This window comes from Galleria mellonella, unplaced genomic scaffold (genome assembly GCF_026898425.1).
Source record: "Galleria mellonella isolate WM207_F2 unplaced genomic scaffold, CSIRO_AGI_GalMel_v1 utg33, whole genome shotgun sequence".
NCBI classification, from domain to species: Eukaryota; Metazoa; Arthropoda; class Insecta; order Lepidoptera; family Pyralidae; genus Galleria; species Galleria mellonella.
The window spans coordinates 4,908,138-4,928,573 of NW_026442079.1; the positions used below are offsets into that span (position 1 = coordinate 4,908,138).

A 20,436-nucleotide genomic window follows, 5' to 3' on the forward strand; every position below is an offset into this window, starting at 1 on the left:
TGACATAGTTTCATATTATATTTTTTCATAAAGGATACATACTCTGTTTATTACTACTAAAATATCCGAGCACTTACTATTAGTTTTTGGATAGACAAAAATTTATTAAGAGTCTAATAGTTTAGTACATGCTGATAACTTCAATCAAAGATATGCTCATTAAATTATAATAGAAAATTATTTTGGTTTTTTTACTCTATTTGACAAATATTATAAATTTAGATAAAAAAGAAATCATTGTTACATGTTATCTACGTATACAGTTTACTGATTAAGTACTTTTAAACGATTTGTATATTTTTAAATCATTGTCTATTTTTATTTGAGTACCTACGTAATATGTGTGTTATAGTCGCATAATAACATTTTCTTCATTTCTTAAAACATTTATACGTATTTACAATTATTCTTTTCTATATTCTAATTCTATAGATTGGCATAAGTTCCTATAGCGACATTTTATTTCGTCATGGTAAAAAAAGTGTAGCTAACTGAAGCGTGACTGTGTGACGACGGCCTACATTTTATTACTTTCACCTAATCTTTTTATTATTTTTATCCAAGTTACAATAGCTTGGATTCCAAAACGAATACAAATATTAAAGCTGTCATTTCAAAGCACCGTTTATTATTCAATATATTGATATTTATAAACGGCAACTGCACAGAGCTAAGGTATCTAACATCCTTCTAAGGAAGAGGGGACAGGATTGTTAGTAATGCGACTAAGGGCCTCCATGCTAGCAATAAATGAATATTTTACCAGGTCGACCTCTCTGTTGTATCCTTTAAAAACCATCGTAGTTAACCCCTGGTGAATTCGTCACGATGGGCTATCTAACCCATTTCGTTCACCTATCACCCCTCACTAGTGCCTCACCAGCGTATACCAATAACGAATGCTTGGATGCCATCAACTATGCCTAAATTAAAAGTTCTGAATGTAAACCTCTAGCTTGTTCTAGTCCCTACATGTTAGAACATTAAAACAAACACATTAAAATCTCCTGCACCTTCCTTTCCATTCAATCTGTCAACGAAAGCAGCCGCATAAAGTTGCCAAAATTATAACATTTTCGAAAATCAACAAATATCGGTGATTTTTATTGATTTCGCAACAAATAATTATAACAATGATAACTAATGCGATCATCCAAATTTGCGGCTAAAAGTGAACCTAAGACGATCGACAACTCATTCTGGGCAGCTCCAGGCTGTCTTCAACAAGAATACTCCGTAAATCCTCATTTTGTCTGTACTTGTTCGCTTATGTCAGTATTTTTCAAGAGTAATAAAGTCCTATTCAAGTCTTTACAGTCCGCTTTAATATATATTATATAAAGTATCTAGTGGATATAACCAAATTTTATTTAAATCCGTTTGGCTATTTAAACGTGATTGATTAACAAACCTATTGCTATGAATACTGCATAATTGAGCATAAATATATGTATTTAAGGATATGATCAAGCTGTGAGTAGTAGTGGATTTTATAAAAAGATATTTATTAAAAATTTTCGGCTTTCGATATATTTTTTATGAACTTGATGATTCTAAAAGTAGATTGGTTATATTTGTATTATGATAAATAATGTTTTTTTTCTTTTTTTTCTTATTTAACTCTACTGTGGCAACTTTCAGATATTTGTCGCTACATCAAAAATGCTTTCCTTCTGGCTATTATGTGATTCCACGAAGTATGTACGGAGTACTATTTTGGTATCCAAGTAGACGATAAATTAGTATACAAAATTGATCGTTCGATATATATAACCAAAATTAAATTAGATGTAATTGTTATATGACTATTATTATTTTTATCTAATTGATTATAAATTACTATATTGCTATGTATATAAATAATTTATGTTTAAAGTTTTTATTGATATGCCTTATATAATATGATACGCCTAAAAACCATGAAAGAAGTAAGTGATCCCTAATGATACAAACATATAAAACGAAAAATACGTTGTTAATATATCGCGTAAACACCACGATTATATTGATTGATAGGATTAATGTTTTATGTTAAATTAAATCTTAAAATAATATAATAAAAAGTAACTTTGAATGTCGTATGTTACATTCAGAATACAATATGCGAATATGTTGAGAATAGATACCCTTGCGACAGTACCCGAGAGCGGTTTGATTTGCAATACAAATTTGCACCTAACACATACCTGCTGTGGGAAGGTAATTAATTGAATAATTAAAGGATTAAAGGTAATTTCTAGCAACATGCCTTGATAGATCGACCTCCACGCGGTCTCCTTTTGAAACCATCGTGCTTTATTCCAGATCAGTTCATATATATAATTTTTTTTTATTTAGTATATTCATTGACATATGTGTATGCGGTAGGTATTTTATATCGTACCGAAAAGTATAACCAAAACCTGTACAACAGGTTTATTTGACGTTCCTTGGTACAACTCATGCATACTAAGACATGTCTTTCTTCATTATGAAAACATTTTTTTTTAAGTTCGTTGCATGCGAACTTGGATTACGATACATTTAGTACTAAGTCGTTATTAGTAATTGGTTAGTTTTTCATCGTTCAAGAATTTAACTGAACAAAATCAAACGGAATTACAGTTATGTTGCGGTCCCCGAAGTTTTCTTTTACAATTTTATTCGACACTTTCATTTCACGGTATAATAGTTTTTTTCTGCAGTTCACTGTTCAATAGAGAATAGCTCTCACTTTTTCCGTTATAATCAATTTGATGGATATTATCAATCTAGTTGCAGCAGTCTTGTCCCGAAAGCTTTAGTGGTAACATGGGTTTGCTAGAACACCGGTGTTTCCCGCTAAAATGTTGTTGTTGGGTATTAGCTATGTGGATAGCTCTCAGGCCCGGTACATCACAAGAATTTTGTACCAAAAGTAGCGAAGATGATAATTGTAAACAACATAATCTATTGCACAAACGTAAGTAATAACTTTTTACATCTATATACACGTATATGGATAACATCTTTTGCGAAATGCATAGCATTCACTTTAATTTATTTATAATAACAGGTACAATTGACTACAACGTTATGTATATAATAATTACGATAATTAGTTAATATAAATAAGGCCTATGTAATTTAAAACGTTGGTATTTCAACAAGTAAAAGTGTACGAAAAATAAAACAGTATTATTCTTTATCTATCATTTATTTATTATCAGTAATGAATGTAAAAATCAATATTTTCTAATTCAATATAGTCAAAAATTATCATTTTAAAAACTTTAACCAACGGTCATAATAAACCAAGCTCACCTATTAAAGCCTACGAATTGAAATGTATGTTAGTCTAATGTAATGTCAAAATGTACTTAAATAAAAATTAATAAACAAAAAATATATAATATTTAGCTCTTGTTCTTTGGGTATGTCAAAATAATAACAAAATATTACAAAAATTGTATACTTACTTAAATGAGTGAACAAACTTGTAGTCTTATTTTAAGAAAAAATAACAAACTATTAATAAAATAAAATCTCTTTTGAATCATACTACAACAAATTTAAGACAATATATTTACTCAATAAATATAAGATAATAAAAAAGAAATATTTCGTAGGGCTTATTAAAATACTGTGATTAATACCCTGATACCATAATTCAATTTTAATAAGTCAAAGAACTTCAATCACACTTTTATTATTACATAATAATAAGAAATCTCACCTCTTATAAGCGCAATAATAAATACGTTGCTTTGGGTAAATGATATCTGCAGTTCAGTTATCAATCGAACCAATTTAGAAAATAGACTTCTTTACTAAACGAAACGAATTAGCAGTCCTATTGCTACTAGTATGCCCTGATAGGTTGACCTCTGCGCGATGTGATAGGGTCACAACTCACAATGAGCTTAATACCTTGAAATCACTCTTACCTATCATCCCTCATTTTAATGGTATCTCGCTAATATAAACCAATACCGCAGTCGAGGTTACCATTCCAATTTCATCCATTCAAAAATCATCAATTCCAAATAACTTTTAATAAATCAACACACCCAACCAGGTCGACCTCCACGTGGTCCCCTTGAAACCATCGTGCTGAATTCCAAGTGTATTTATCACGATTGGCTAACTGACCTGTCTTTTCATCCTCACCTATCATCACTCACTGGTGCCCCACCAATGTATACCAATAGCGCAGGCAGAGTTATTAGTCCATCATCACCCATGAAAAAAATACTACGAAGATTTCTTGGGTGAACCGCGTAGAAGTCGACCTGATAAGGTGTATTATTAGCAATGAGTCAATTGGACCCATTACTACCCCCCCCCCCCAGGTATTTTCATCAGGTAAATTTTGCCGTCAATCAAGCGTCAATCTGTGGTAAGACTGACAGCTAAACATCGTTTGTTGGTCGTCTTAAATGTCATTGTTCAGTTCATTGCAATTGCATCCCGTTTTATCATTGATTTATTTACATTCTGTTTATTGAAGCATGATTTTGTTTGTTTTGTAAGTGTGAGTCAAGAACAATAATAAGTTTTCAGCTTTACCATCATTCATGTATGGTTCAGTTTCTATTCAGCATAGTATACAGAATTAAACTAATAAATAGTTGGTGCGTACGTGCATTCAGAGACCGTTTGTTATACATTTTAAATTAATGTTTTCATCAGTGAAATATAAAAACATATGTGCGCGGTCAGAATGATCTCATCTGACTAGTAAAATAACGCAGTCAGTCATGATCGAACAACGGGAGGAAACGGTCGCTGTTATCTTTTAGTTCCCAACGTCATGTACTGAAATCTTATCGCTTCCGAAGCGGGAGCACATAATAATATCTGGACCAACACGATCATAAAAGAGTGTTTCTTTAGCCGGCCGCTATTTTACGAGCCGCAGTGTAACCAGTGCGCGGAAGTCCATTGAACTCGGTCATGGAGGAATCTGGAAAGTTAATATTTCATAAACAAATTATTGCACTTATAATTTTGTTATTTAGTCACATAATAAATGCAGGTAAGACAGAAATATGCCTTTAAATGGTTATATATTGTAATTAATTTTACTTCAATTGATATAATTATAACCAATCTTATCTATTATCTGTCTAATTAAATTATTTAATTAATAATTTTCATATTAATTTTCTAATATATTTTGTTACCTTATTAACACTTAAACTTTTATGTTGAGTTTTCTTTATTTATATTAAATTGTGAAATGAATATTTTATATCAACAAACTTTTCCATACATTACGATTTAAAATTCTTTAAAAAGAGTAGGATATGATTAAATCAATTTTGTATAATTTTGCTTTTGGCGACTGTATTTTATAACAACTACTTAAATATCTACATTTTTTTATCTGATTTTTGTCCATTTTTCATGGATATGTAGTTTAAAAACTACTAAAACATAGTTTAGGTACATTTATATCATACATATAATTACATTTATTTTCTTAATAACTGCTCAGCTCTGTACTTCATTACTCTATGCTAAATGCTCAGCGATTGTAATAGTATAGTTCTCTTTTTCTCTCTTTGTGGTTGTATACTGCTATATTTAATATACATTTTTTCCTACTATTGTCATGTCTTTTTATTGTTTTATACTGTTGAGTAATATTATCAATAAGTTTCTTTAGTGTTAACTTTTTTAACCATATCTTGTTTTTTGTAGATGATATCACTGTATTAACTGTAGCAACTGAAGACAACCATGGCTTGGAAAGGTTTCTCAGATCTGCAAAAGTATATGGTATTGAAGTGGAGGTTCTAGGCAGAGGGGAACAATGGAATGGTGGTGACATGAACTATGCTGGTGGTGGGCAAAAAGTCAATCTGCTAAAAGATAAAGTGAATGAAATGATGAAATCTGAAAATAAGGATCAATTAGTATTATTTACTGACAGGTATAATAAATAAAGTGTATTATTCTCATAAATAATTAAAATTTATTTTATATTTAAAGAGAATGATTCCAAAATAAAATCTATATTGCTGTTTCTAAAATATTAAAAAATATTTTAGAAATATTTTTTAATATTTTAGAAACACAGTATTAAAATTTAACTGCAGTACATTAGACTTCTCCGATTACTTTATATACATGGATTTTGAAAGCAGAATACCAATGAAATATACCACTTCTGGATGGCAAACATGCAATGATAGATTGTCAATGTGCCCAATAGTTCTCATTGCACTCATTTTAACTACTCAATTATGTATCTTTGCCAAATATAGATTGGTAATCACATACTTGAGTTATGTTTATAAAATATATTAGATTCTCTTTGTGTGGCTCATCAGTTTTGGCTTAAACTTGAAGATATTGTACTGGGTAATATTAAATACTTGCAATACATTTACATTGCTTATCATTATATGAAGATACTAGCTCTTATCCACAATTTCATCTGCTGGACTGGGATATCTACAGTGACTAGGATATAGTGTAGTTTTATGTCCTCTTTTATCTCATATAGTACTTATATATATACCAAATTTCATGGTGATTGCTGAAGCCATTAAGGTTCTAAGAAGTAACAAACAATTTCACTTTTATATTTATAAGATTAACTTATGACCCTGCCTTGCTTCGCATTAGATAGATAGAATTTTCAAAAAGAATGTATAGCTTATGTTACTCACTGATAAACTAGCTTTCTATAACTGAGAGATTGATTAAATAGTATTGGAGATTATCCATTACAAATACACAACAAATTTTTCCTCTTTATAATATTAATATAATAATCATAATATATGTTATTATTACTGACACTTAATTTATAATATTAATCTGTTTATTTTAGTTATGATGTCATGTTCCTTGGAAACTTAGAGGAAATCATTAATAAATTTAAGTCATTCCCGGACACTAGAGTGTTATTCTCTGCAGAGCAATTTTGTTGGCCAGATAGCAAGTTAGCCTCACAATACCCCAAAACTGAAGTTGCCAACCCTTATTTGAATTCTGGTGGATTTATTGGTAAATATAGTAAATTTTTATAATATTATAATAATATAGATTATTCAAGTTATATTTTATAATCTAATTTAGTCACATCTAACTCTCACACACATCCTGAATAGAACAATAATGATGACACATGTTACATGTAAATTATAAATATAATGTACACTTATGTTTATAATTTCATAATCCATTGTCTGGTGATCATTGTTTTCACATCTCTATAAAAACATATATTCTTTTTAGGATATCTACCAGAGCTTTCAGAGATAGTAAATTACAAGACAATTAATGATAAAGATGATGATCAGCTGTATTATACAAAAGTTTATTTGGACAAAATTATGAGAAATTCATTGAAAATATCTCTAGATCATAATGCTGTTATATTCCAAAATTTAAATGGAGCTTTATGTAAGTATCAATTAAAATTTTATATTTTGTATTTTACTGTTATTTCGTTTTATCTTTTTATTTAGTATTGACACAGTATATTTTTCTATTTTCGCATTCTTTTTATTTCTGTATTCCCTCTATATTTGGGTGAGTCTATCGTTTCTCAAATTAATTTGGCTGGAAAGGGAGAAAAAGAAATAATATTTATTTAATACATGGATTTAAGTTTGTCAAAGTATCCTGAGTAGATAGTTTGTTAAAATTCATAAAGTGGTAGTTTTGTGAGCTCGCTTTGATTACTACCATTTTCTCACCTGTTTCTGCCGTAAAGTAATAATTCGTCTGTGTAGCGATTCGCATTGAAGAGTAATTTCTAACGCGGCATAATGTACGAACTAATGAAAAAAGTATTACAAGTCGTTACTTTTAATTAGGTGGGTCGTAAGCTTCTTTACATCCAAGTGGTATAAGAAAGCAAGTATGAAGTTTCTTTGTAGACGAGAAATGCACTTTTTAAATACCTACCACTTTCTTTTTCACATATAATAAGATAAATTCGTTTGCCAGTAGTTAAAAAAACTACTAAGTTATCTTTTAATTCGATTTGTCAATGTATAATATTATCATATTGTTTTTTATATTTTTTTAGCTGACGTTCAACTGAAAATAAACACAACAGAGGAATGGCCGTACATAGAGAATGTAGCAACGAAAGAGCGGCCTCTTATTGTACATGGTAATGGTCCATCTAAACTCACACTAAACCATCTGGGCAATTATTTAGCACGGTCCTGGTCATTTGCAACAGGATGCGCACTGTGTTCTGAGAAAAAGATAAAACTGAATGTAAGTGCAATAACCATTGCTATATTAATAATAACAGGGGGAAAGAGATTATTCATAATGGGATCTAACAATTTCATTGCTAGCAATATACCCTATCAGTGTCAGTGTCGTGGTTAATTGTTATGGAATTCGTCACGATGGGCTAAATGGTTTGCTTTGATCCTCACCTATCATCACTCACTCATCCCGCCAGCGTATACCGATAGCGCAAGCAGGATTACCATTCCATTATCACCAGCGCAAGTATCACAAAAAATAAACCATTTCGCATAATTATTATTAGCGTATGACGAATCTATGAGACTTCCGGAAACATTTAAGAGTCTTTGCAGATGACCACGGTTAGTTTGAGGAATGGGGGAAAGGGATTGTTAGTAATGCCGAATACCAGTCCCATTGCTAGCAATATACCCTGTTAGGTTAACCTCCACGTGGTTCTCTGGAAACCATCGTGCTGAATTCCTGGTGTATTGAATGAATGAATGAGTATACTTTATTTGTATTATACAATATAGGAAACAAGCAAGACAATTTACAAACACAATGATACAATTATATAAGTACAGTAAAGCGGTCTTATTGCTAAGAGCAATCTTTTCAAGACAACCTTAAGGCAATGGACTAATTATTGAACAAGTAGGTATGATAGTACTGTATAATTGAGAATTATTTATCACGATAGACTAACTGATCTGCCTTTTCATCTCACCTATCATTCCTCACTGGTATCCCGCCAGCATATACCGTTTGCGCAGGTAGGATTACCACTCCATTGTCATCCGTTAAAAAAAAAAAACAGGAGTGTAGTCTTGCTGCCAAAATCTGTGTAGCTCCTGATATTTTCATACCTGTTTCTCACAACTTCATCCACGTGAGTTCATTTTCTCTACCCTGTGTGTATTTATAGATGTGTACACAAAAAATACGTACATATACATCTAACCGTATTAATTCCAGGAGGATGATTTGCCTAATGTAATGATGGCAGTATTTATAGAACAGGCCACACCGTTCTTAGAGGAATTCCTGCAACAGCTACTTGATACCGATTATCCAAAGTCGAAGATACATCTCTTGCTGCGGAATAATGTGGAATATCATGAAACGGAAGTTGATGAATTCTACCAAGCGTACTCAAAAAAATTTGCTTCAGCTAAGCGCATTAAACCGAATGATTTCATTTCCGAAGCAGAAGCCAGGAATATTGCAAAGTAATTTATACTTTTTTATTATTTAGTTAACTGTATATACATGCGGTTTTATATTATACACTTACATAGTATTTTCCGGGATAGAAACAAAGTTATTTTTAGTATTCACGTATACATTTTTACTGATAAAAAACGTATTGATAACAATTGCGTAGTCAAGATCATACACAATTCACAAACGACTAAACAATTATTAATAATACAATTACTTGCTGTATACTCACGTACATACAAACAGACACATTCAACCATGACTTGAGTCACGGAATTTTATGGAGCGAACTGAAACCGCGCGCGCGAGGACTGCTGCAATACAATTTGTACAGACGGGTTCCTAATTAATGTCGTATCATAGTGTAACAACCAATGTAACAATGTTTCAACATCACTTTTTTTTGTTTTAAAAGTCATTCACATGATCTCCATCATCATATCTTGATTATATGTTATAAATTTAATTTATATATTGATTTTATATTATGTTCTTAGGTGTCTTCGTAGGTATTATGTTATGTTCTCTCTTAGTATACAAGTTATAAATAATTTCAATTTAAGTCAAGTCTATCATCATCAAATGATATAATATTATATACTATCTAAACAAATATATTAAATGCGTAAAGTATATAGAACCACAATAAGACGAATAATAAAGCCATTCAATAAAAAAAATAACGTTTAAGTAAAAATATTAAAAAAAAAATTCACGAGAACAATAATTTAAAAGACATATATAAGATGCTAGTCACACACAAAAAAAAAAATACGTTAAAATTTGTCTTTTTCATATCAAATTCAAACTCTGATCCAAGATTATCAGTTAAAGAAGTCAATAATATAACCTCGGTTTTATTGCTGGCCTATTACCGTAAATACCTATTTCTGAATGTTACTTTTTTTTTTAGAGAACGCTGCATCAACAGTGTATGCGACTACCTATTCTCCATTGACAGTCTATCTCGAGTGGAACCAAATACTCTGCGCTATCTATTATCTTCTGGATATGATGTAGTTGCCCCTATGTTGGTACGCCCTGGCCAGGCTTGGTCTAACTTCTGGGGCGCGATCAATTCTGCTGGATTTTATGCCAGATCCTCTGATTACATGGACATAGTACATAAAGTTATCAGGTATGTACACTTTAATATTTTATCTTTTTGTTTGGAATATGCTATATTAAAAATTGATACAATAATATATATGTAACTCAAACATATTTATGTAATTCATAAAATATACCATCAACATGATTAGTATAATATTAAACAAATAAAAATTTGATGTTCATTACTAATCAGAATCTTAAAAAAATCAGACAAAATATTGTCTTTGAATTTTAAAAACTGCCATCTTCCTCAGTCGAAGGCGATGGAAAAGTCCGTTTTGAAAGAACGTCGGTCGATAGAGTACATGTTGTCGGCTGTACATTCGTACACGCCAGCGTCCATTTGTGTCGCCGGATCAATTTCAATTTTGGACTTCACCCGATCTTCTCCAATTGGCCATTCGTGGATCTGCATTTTCAAATTAAAATCAAAGCATTAATTTAGCTAAAGCATAACTAGAGACCAAGCTTCATATTTTATGTACAATTACAACTGTGTAAATTAAATATACGCGGAAATTATAAAGATATAAATTAATAAATGAGCCACATTTTGGGATCTACATTTTGAAATGAAATTTAAAACATTAATTTAGCAGAAGCGTGACTAAAGATTAAGTCTCATATATTATGTACAATTAACTGTGTTACAGTCGTATATGCGAAATGATAAATATATAAATTAATAATAATATCGTTTAGTGCCGTGGGCCGCATTGTTCATATCGTTCGTTATTATTAGCCCAATATTTCGTTGACCGATAGGACTGTCGCGGAGCGAGATAATTGGACTTATTGAGCTCTCACTCGAATGTCACGAGTGTGTGTTAAGTGTAAGAAGTATCTAGATCACTGATTTTGTAGATCAAGAAAATATATTTGCCATTTGAACTTAGGTAATTTATTTATTTATTGGTACATCAACAGTGTTACATATAGTTTGTTATAATACAATACTTAATATAGACGTGGTAATATATGCACACCAGTAAGAGATGTACACATAATTGGCTGTACCATGTTATAAAATATTTAATTTATATTCATGTTATAAATTTTAAAATATTTCTGTATAAACCAAATTCTATTAAAAGTTATAATCAATTCAGAATATAGGCTGATAACGCAATATCGATAACGGACCAGGATGAAAGTAGATAAATCAAAGAATTATCAATGTTAATACATATAATTAAATAATTATCGCCTTATATCTATTACTTACGTGCAAGTAGTGGTGAGCAAATATTTCAACTCCATCCTTAAACCACGTAATATGCGGACGAGGAGATCCTTTAGCTATGCACAAAAATGCAATTTTATGTCCCAATACGTATTCAAGATCGAAATGCGATGCGAGCAAAATCTTTGCTCCCTGAAATAAAAATAACAGTGTTTCATTTGCGTACCTAAACAACGGGGTCGTTGGAACACTCGAATAATGCCCTAAATAGATTAGCAATTTAGCAGTTTTATTATTTTGGTAATACTGTCTTTATTCACTAATTACTCATTTAATACATTCGCTATAGCGCTTTGGTTTTTTTTATAGATTGATTATTATTGTATATTGAAATTACAGGAACCATTATATTAATAATTAGGTACATAGATAAATAAATTTAGTATTTAATACAAATAATGTAACATTTTTCTGTACTTACATCATTGCTGTTGTAATACTGATCTGATTCTGGATCTCTGTATTTTCCAGTGATTGGTAAACCAATTTGCACCTGAAAATATGCTTTCATTTTAAGCTTTGTTTCTATAAATTGTATTTACCTTATCTGTCTTCATTGCCAGGCCTTATGGGGACCTAGAGCTATATTTTACGTCATACTTTCCATATTATTGATTATATTTTCAGGGGGTGCTATATTAGCTTTTTATTGATAGTTTTATATTTATAAGGTAAAACGTTAAAATTTATAATAGTTGTAGGTATCATCATCGTCATCAATTCGGCCGTTAAATGTTCATTGTTGAATATAGGCCTCTCTCTTGAGGAGATTTGCTAGTAGATGCCACGCTTGGCACAGTTAGGCTTTGGTGATGTTACAGGTATATGCGTGAAAAATGTGTAGATTTTTTTACCTTTGATTTAGTTCTGCCCCTGGCGCGTCCACGTCTTGCTTCTGCCGGTGAAGCAAGAAACCAGTACAATACAAGTAACCCTAAGAACAACTTCGTCTTCATTAGCAACATTTGTATCTCTTAAAGATTCCTCCAAGTTGCTTGGTCACTTAAAACCCATGAAATGTAACTTGGTAAGGATTAGATGTTCTGGTATGTTCTTGTGAGGGGTCCGATTGCAACTGGTGGTGTCGGCGATTTCTCTCCGCGCCAATCTCTCAATTGACTAATAACGGAGGTGCTCGCAGGAGGGCCCTTGTCTCCCCTATTTGATATATGGCACTCGTCATTTCCTTTCGCATTTCGTACAGCGATACTTTAAATTGGATGTTTATGTTCTAATGGAGCCCGGTGCAAAGACAGACTATCAAAACAATGCGATAAGGGATGTTGTTTACGTAATATTTTGGTTCTTGAAGCAAATAAAGAAAAGCGTCATGAGTGAAAAAGTTATGATATATTGAAAATTGCATTCTTATATAGTTTTTATTATTAAACTTGCAACTGTAATATTATAGTTAGATACAAAGTAATATAATATATATCTTGCTCAATTTATTAATCAATTTAATTTATGAACTACAATATAATTTTCAAAAACTGATCTTCAGAACGTTGCATTTTTTAAGAGAATCTCTTGAGTTTTGTCACTTCAAACAGGGTGTCTTAAGGAGGCGCCTCCTGTAAGATCTGTACTTTTTTCATTATAGGTTATATTTAAAACAAAATTTGACTTTATTCTGAAACAAGTGACTCTAAAACGTACATAAATAGTAATAAGATACTTACAAACAATAAATAAATAATGAAAATATAAACATTGCCGATATTATAGTGTTAATTCCTAAAAATCTATTGCTGATATTTTGCCATTTTATGGGTCAAATATTTATAATGGTTAAAAATGAAGTGAATATTTTTAAACGGTATTCACGTTCACCATTTTCTATGATATTGGATTTTATTTCTAATCAATGCAGAGCCACTTTTCTCAAAAGTTAAAAAACTTAAATCATATTTATAAGCATATAGCTCCTGTTTTTTGTTACGAAGTTTATTTAAAAGAAAATTATTTATCACAATTAATTTCTTTTTTAAAAACTTAAACGTTTTTAAAATTACATAAAACACCTAATTTGTACTTTCAGGGGTATATGGAATGTACCATTTATCACTAATTGTTACCTGGCCAAAGTGTCTACATTGAGAAAACCTGCACAAGTGCTGACATACTCGAAAGAGGAACTAGACCCGGATATGGCATTCTGTCTCAGTCTTAGGAATCTTGTATGTATATTTGTATCAAATTATTACATTTTGTAACTCATTGAGATATTCTCACACATATAGCTTAGTTTCGATTCCCCCGTGATTGTACATTCGTGCTACTTAGATTATATAGATAGAGCATCGAGTCTCAAAAACGGGTCAACTTTAAGTCCGCTAATTGTCAAATTAGCTAACTCGTTCTTTTATCAGTGTTCTATTATGCGTATCAAGATACGTTTTATGCGTAAGTATACGCATATAATGTATCTTAACGTATTATTTAATAAATAAAAGTAGTGTTTACTCATTAAAAAAAGTGCAGAAATTATAAGTATAATAATATAGAAGTTATAAAGGATTCATTCATAACTATTTATCACACAAAATTGTATGATAAAGTTGACCTGTTTTTCTGGAAGCATTTCTATGGAGGCACTCTGTCTTTATATAATCTAAGGTGTGCTACTATCACACAACTACTAACTATGGTTGTGTTTAATTGGTATATACAATATTAAAATGAGAATCTACTTTAAATATATATTACTAACAATACAATTTCCCGCCCATAAACTACTAGGAGAGTAAATCCATACAGGAGATGATAACAATATGTTTCAGTAGTCGTTGTGTTATTGAAATCAAAACATTTATAGCATAAGTAGTCAACAATTGGTCAATGGGTACAAAGCAATAATTGATAATAGAGAGACAGAGGCACTTAACCAAAATGATATGTAAAGAAATTGTTAGACGTGACCAGTGACATTGTTTATAGATATAGATGAATGCAATTGTACCTCGTGAATAATTTTAATAAAACGTGTTGTATTTGTCTTATGAAAGTAATATGATACAATTTTTTTTTATGCAACTTAGAATTTCAAACAAGCTGACGGCCCACCTGATAGAAAGTGGTAACTGTCGTAAATAACATTATCACGCACTTTAGATATATTGAATAGTTAAAATAAAAATGCATGATACATCATATTTTATCATCTTGTACATATACTTGCTATTGTCCGCGATGTTGTACGAATGCATTTTGCAAGAAGGAAAACTAATGAATTCAAGATAAAACACACCGAATATAAGTTTGATTATTAAGAATATAACTGTGATAGCTACATCCAATTTTTACGTTTAGGTTTTTACGTGATGTCGGAACAAACAAGCAAAAATTCGAAAAAATATTGTTTTGACTTTTATTGCTCTTATTACCTTAAATATATTACTGTCGACTTGGCCTGCCAATCTTTTCGATTGTATTTTTTTATGTTTGTTACCTCATATCACCGTCAGTTGTAAACCGATTTAGAAAATTTTATTAAAATCAATTCAGTAGTTAAGAATAAAAATAATTGGTTTCGCCACAATCTTTTAAAATTTTTGTTTTATTTTTGAAAAATACAGTTTTATTATTTTAATTATATATAATGTATTTTATATCTATTTTGACACTTATTTTGTTGTATGGTTTTCTGATATACGATTTACTATTACTTCAACATTTTTAATTCTCTTCGATCACACAATGCATTCATGGCCTAATGACAAAAACATTTTATATGTCCATTTCAGAAACCTACCGTAAAGTTTTTAAATTATGAAATTCAATTATGAAATATTATAAATAAATAACAATAATTAAAATATAAAAATAGAAAGGTTATAATAAAATCATATTAATTTTTATTTGTAAATAAAATAGGGCATTCATATGCATGTCAGCAACGAGTTGGACTTCGGCCATCTAGTGAACCCTGAAACATATGACATCAGCCGCACTCACCCTGACGTGTACCAAGTGCTCGATAATAAGATTGAATGGGAGAACCGTTACCTCAACGAAAACTACTCCCTCAATTTCGCTCCAGACAGAAAACACTTGATGGTGAGTGTAATTACGTTTTTTTATAACATACGACGAGAGCATTCGGCTTTTTTTTAATGGGTGATAATGAAATGGTAACCTCACCATCGCTATCGGTATATACCGACGGGGCACCAGTGAAGGATGATAGGTGAGGATGAAGCAGGTCAGTTAGCCCATCCTGACGAATTCAACAATAATTGTTCACGATGGTTTCCAGGGGGAACCACGTGGATGTCGACCTAATAGGGCATATTGCTAGCAATGGGGCTATCAACGACCCGTCAAGTGACCCCCACGAGCATGCGGGCCACCTGATAGTAAGTAATTACCGCCACTCATAGGCACCAGCAACTTCAAAGAAATTGCCATTGCCAGCCTTAGGAAGAACAAAATTTACTCTTTTCTTGAAGGTTTCAATATCATATCTGTTCGCAAATACTGATGCTAAGATTTGGATCCACATGAAAAATACATGTGTCCAAGCCCTTAGACAAGTAGCTAACAAATTTATATGTTTTATTTTATTACACGCATGAGACAGCAAGGCCCAGCATTTTCTATCAGATTCCTTTGCCACTTTGTATAAAAAATTTATTTCGATGCTATATTTTTTTTATACAACATAGAATGGCAAACAAGCTGACGGCCCACCTGATGGAAAGTGGTAACCGTCGCCTATAGACATGAGCAGTACCATGGAAATAACAGAGTATACTGTTTCGCCCATGATACTCCCCATGCGTTGCCATTCCTGAGGACTTAGGTGTTATTCCTCTGTACCCAGTAAATTCACGCCATATCCCACCCTTCAAACCGAAACACTGCCATGCAAACACAACTGCTACACAGTTGAAACACGAATGGGACAGAGATACACAAGCAATCGACTTTTGTACAAAGTCTCCCTCTGGTATCTGCTAGTCTATAAAGACAAGTTTACAACGAGTCGGTTGCTCCAAACTCGAGACAAATCAGTGTTGTTGATCAGCACATAGCTGCCACCTACGTCTATTGTGTATATTGACATTAAGCCAGTGCGTCAGTGTGGATTAAAATTCCCATTGTATATTTTTGGTGTCAGGCCGTTGACTTCATGTAAACAAAATAAGTCAGTTTTCGTCGCCGATTTAACGCCTGTAAATAACCCAATGTAAACTCTACTACTCTATCGTAATAGAATAAAGTATAAATTAGAAAATGAAACATAAATAACAATGTAATTAAATTAACAAATCTCTACATAGGAAATCAATTAGAAGGAGGCGTTACATAAAGTGATTTATACTAGTTAGAGAGTTTTAGTATCGGGTTGTGAGTTTTGGCTTTCAGAACATATACTAATAAGTAAACGTAGAGAATTATCATATGTTTCATTTATATGTTCGAAATTATTATATTCAGTATTATGATATTCGCCAAGTACTACTATGCCGTAGATGCATGCCATTTTATGAAATATTAGAATTTCAACCATAATACGAGTAGTAGATATATTCTCTAATACATAAACTGTCAAGAATGTTATATGCTATTAGAAAGTGACAGAAAATCTAGATGGTGGCATGTTACAAGTAAACCAGAATTGAAAATTTAAATAAGTTCTATTTCTATATTGGCCTGATCAGGAATTCAATCTAAAACATCAAAACCTACTATGTGTGACTTTAAAATTTATTATTTATACATATTTAATTAAAAAATATATCTTTGTTTACAGCCTTGTCCAGATGTCTACTGGTTCCCTATGATGTCAAAGCGTTTTTGCGTAGAGTGGATCGAAGTTATGGAAGCTTATGGCCAATGGAGCGATGGTTCCAATCGTGTAAGTTTTTAATGTCATTATAATTTTTGGACAAGGTCTAACAATCACTATACTTATAAAATTTTATCACTTTTTTAATAGAACATGAGTCAAAATAGGTTTTTGTGGCTTTTACACCAAACCATTCATGTGACCGTGTCATCTGGGAAATGATCATTAAAATTTTTAACCTAGTATTAAATATTTGAATGATATGATCTGCCAAAATTGGTGTACGACATATTTCCAATAAGTGAGTCGGTCACCTATTTATGTTTGTTTCTTTTTTTTTTTATAGGATAATCGTCTTGAGGGTGGTTACGAGGCAGTCCCCACTCGAGACATCCATATGAAGCAAGTAGGTCTCGACAAGCAATGGCTGTACATCTTAAAGGAGTATGTGAGACCACTCCAGGAGATGGTGTTTACAGGATATTATCACAATGTTAGTATAGTTTCTGAAATAATTTTAATATTTACACATATTCATTACAATTATTAGTGATACTATGTGAAAATTACTTCAAAGTCCATTTGTTAATTTTAATATTATTAAATGTGCCAGATTTACTCGCGATATATATATATATATATATATATATATATATATATATATATATATATATATATATATATATATATATATATATATATATAAAATTTCAACTGAGGTGTCAATAAGTCAAATAATTAACAAAGAAGGCAGAATAAGCAACGATTTCTTTAATTATGAAGTCTGAAGCTAGAATTTATTTATTTTAACCGCCTCTGATTTACAGCCTCCAGTTTCACTCATGAACTTCGTGGTGCGTTATCGTCCCGACGAGCAGCCGTCACTGCGGCCTCACCATGACTCTTCTACTTACACAATTAATCTGGCACTGAATACACCACGTACGTATATTTTACTAATATAATATTGTGTCTAACTTAAACTGGTGCATGAAATAAAATTAATTTATTTTGCTAGAACATAGATAATTTTTAGATGAAATAGGTTTACATGTCCCATATACATTCTGACTCTATGTCAGCGTGCAAATGTTTAACAATATGAAGAAAATTACATATTAATTTCACATTATATTTTCTTTCATTGTTTATATAAATCCTTATCTTAATTCATTACAGTAACAGAAATTAAATGCCTGTACAACATTTGTCCAAATTAATAAATATGTTTTATTTTGATAGGCCATTTAGAAGTTTCAAATTATTAATTTTCCTACTTTCAAAATTCAAACGTAGTAATGTAATATGTAATTTTCTTAAATAGTAAACTGTTTATTATAATTAGCTTTAAAGATATCAGTAGTTTAGTTCAGCAGATTAGTTATAATATTAATTTGTTACTACTATAATATTAACAACATTAATAGTTGTTTTATATTCTAAATATTTATATCACTTGTCGAAAGAGCCTCATTTTTTTTATACAACTTAGAATGCCAAACAAGCTGACGGCCCACCTGATGGAAAGTTGTAACCGTTGCCTATAGACATGAGCAGTACCATGGACATAACAGAGTATACTGTTTCATCCACGATACCCCCCATGCGTTGCCATTCCTGAGGACTCAGGTGTTATTCCTCTGTACCCAGTAAATTCACGCCATATCCCACCCTTCAAACCAAAACACAGCCATGCAAATACAGATGCTTCACGGTTGAAACACGAATGGTACAGAGGTACCCAAGCAATCGACTTTTGTACAAAGTCTCCCTCTGGCCTAATATCGATTACATTTTATGAACTCGCCCACTCTTCCTTTTAGAATAATTCCTTTGTGAATACTTGATCATTCTAATTTATTCTATTGTAATACAGATGTAGACTATGAAGGTGGGGGCTGCCGGTTCATCCGCTACAACTGTTCTGTACGCGATACCAAGCAAGGCTGGCTCCTTATGCACCCTGGACGGCTCACGCACTATCACGAGGGCCTGCTCGTCACCGAAGGCACAAGATACATTATGATCTCTTTTGTTGATCCGTAAATAAGTTCTTATTACAATAAACGTGAAAAGCTCACTTTTTCACGCATTAATATATTTTAATTAAATTAAAATGTTTAATTCAAAAGATAATTGTTTTTTTTTGTGCAATTTGTAAATCGGCATTGAGGTAAACTACAAGTATGAAAGTATGTATGCGTGTATGTCACCAATCTTGCCTCTATATATATAAGTATTCCAGTAATACGTAACAAAATATTTTTATTTTATTATTATTATTATAAAATACAGACCATGTTTCTAAACTTCTTTTAATTTAAATGTTTATTTTACTGATTAGTTTATATTTTAATTATCATGACATCGGAATACATTGGGGTCGATTCTGAAGTGCTATTCGCTTTATAAAATTAAATTTCAATTTGTTAAAATTTTTCTTTTTGTTGGTCAAGTTTCTTTTTTACTTACTTTATTTAATTTAAAATATTAATTTTATGGCTTCATTGTCTACTTTATTTATAGTTTTAGTAATACAATTTTATTGTCTTCAAATATCATAAGGAACAAGAAACGTAGGTTACACAATATCAAGTCTTCTAAGACTCACTATCACATATAAAGCTATATTTGTTATGTACTCGAATAGCCAAAGATACTTGTATTTTTAAAACCTGTCAACGTATTATGGTATGATGAATTGTGGTATGTCAGGTAAATATAATTTTAAGATTACTTGGTTCTTTTCTTTTTTTAACCCGAATCCTAATGACGATTTATGATTTGTAGAAAGGTATATGAAATTATTGTAAAGAAAGTTTTTGTCGATTGTGTGCAATTGAGATAAATTTTTACATGTAAACATGGTTTTGGAGTC

At 31.2% G+C, this 20,436-nt stretch overlaps 2 protein-coding genes across 2 annotated transcripts; one reads left to right on the forward strand and one right to left on the reverse strand.

Annotated features, from left to right (window-relative positions):
• Window positions 1-4,406: 4,406 nt before the first annotated feature.
• Window positions 4,407-20,294, forward strand: LOC113519166 (procollagen-lysine,2-oxoglutarate 5-dioxygenase). Its single transcript, XM_026904224.3, has 13 exons — window positions 4,407-4,996; window positions 5,665-5,896; window positions 6,803-6,978; window positions 7,210-7,377; window positions 8,009-8,205; window positions 9,163-9,416; window positions 10,322-10,546; window positions 13,806-13,944; window positions 15,641-15,823; window positions 17,523-17,627; window positions 17,905-18,051; window positions 18,386-18,500; window positions 19,435-20,294. Exons 1-13 carry the CDS (start codon window positions 4,915-4,917, stop codon window positions 19,602-19,604), a joined length of 2,193 nt encoding a protein of 730 aa, XP_026760025.1. The 5' UTR covers window positions 4,407-4,914; the 3' UTR covers window positions 19,605-20,294.
• On the reverse strand, window positions 10,614-12,858 carry LOC113519187 (immunoglobulin domain-containing protein oig-4-like). The gene is made up of 4 exons (XM_026904245.3): window positions 12,619-12,858; window positions 12,186-12,257; window positions 11,747-11,896; window positions 10,614-10,930 (listed from the first exon to the last, which is right to left on the reverse strand). The coding sequence occupies exons 1-4, from the start codon at window positions 12,727-12,729 to the stop codon at window positions 10,772-10,774; spliced, it is 492 nt and encodes a 163-aa protein (XP_026760046.1). The 5' UTR covers window positions 12,730-12,858; the 3' UTR covers window positions 10,614-10,771.
• Window positions 20,295-20,436: the final 142 nt, after the last annotated feature.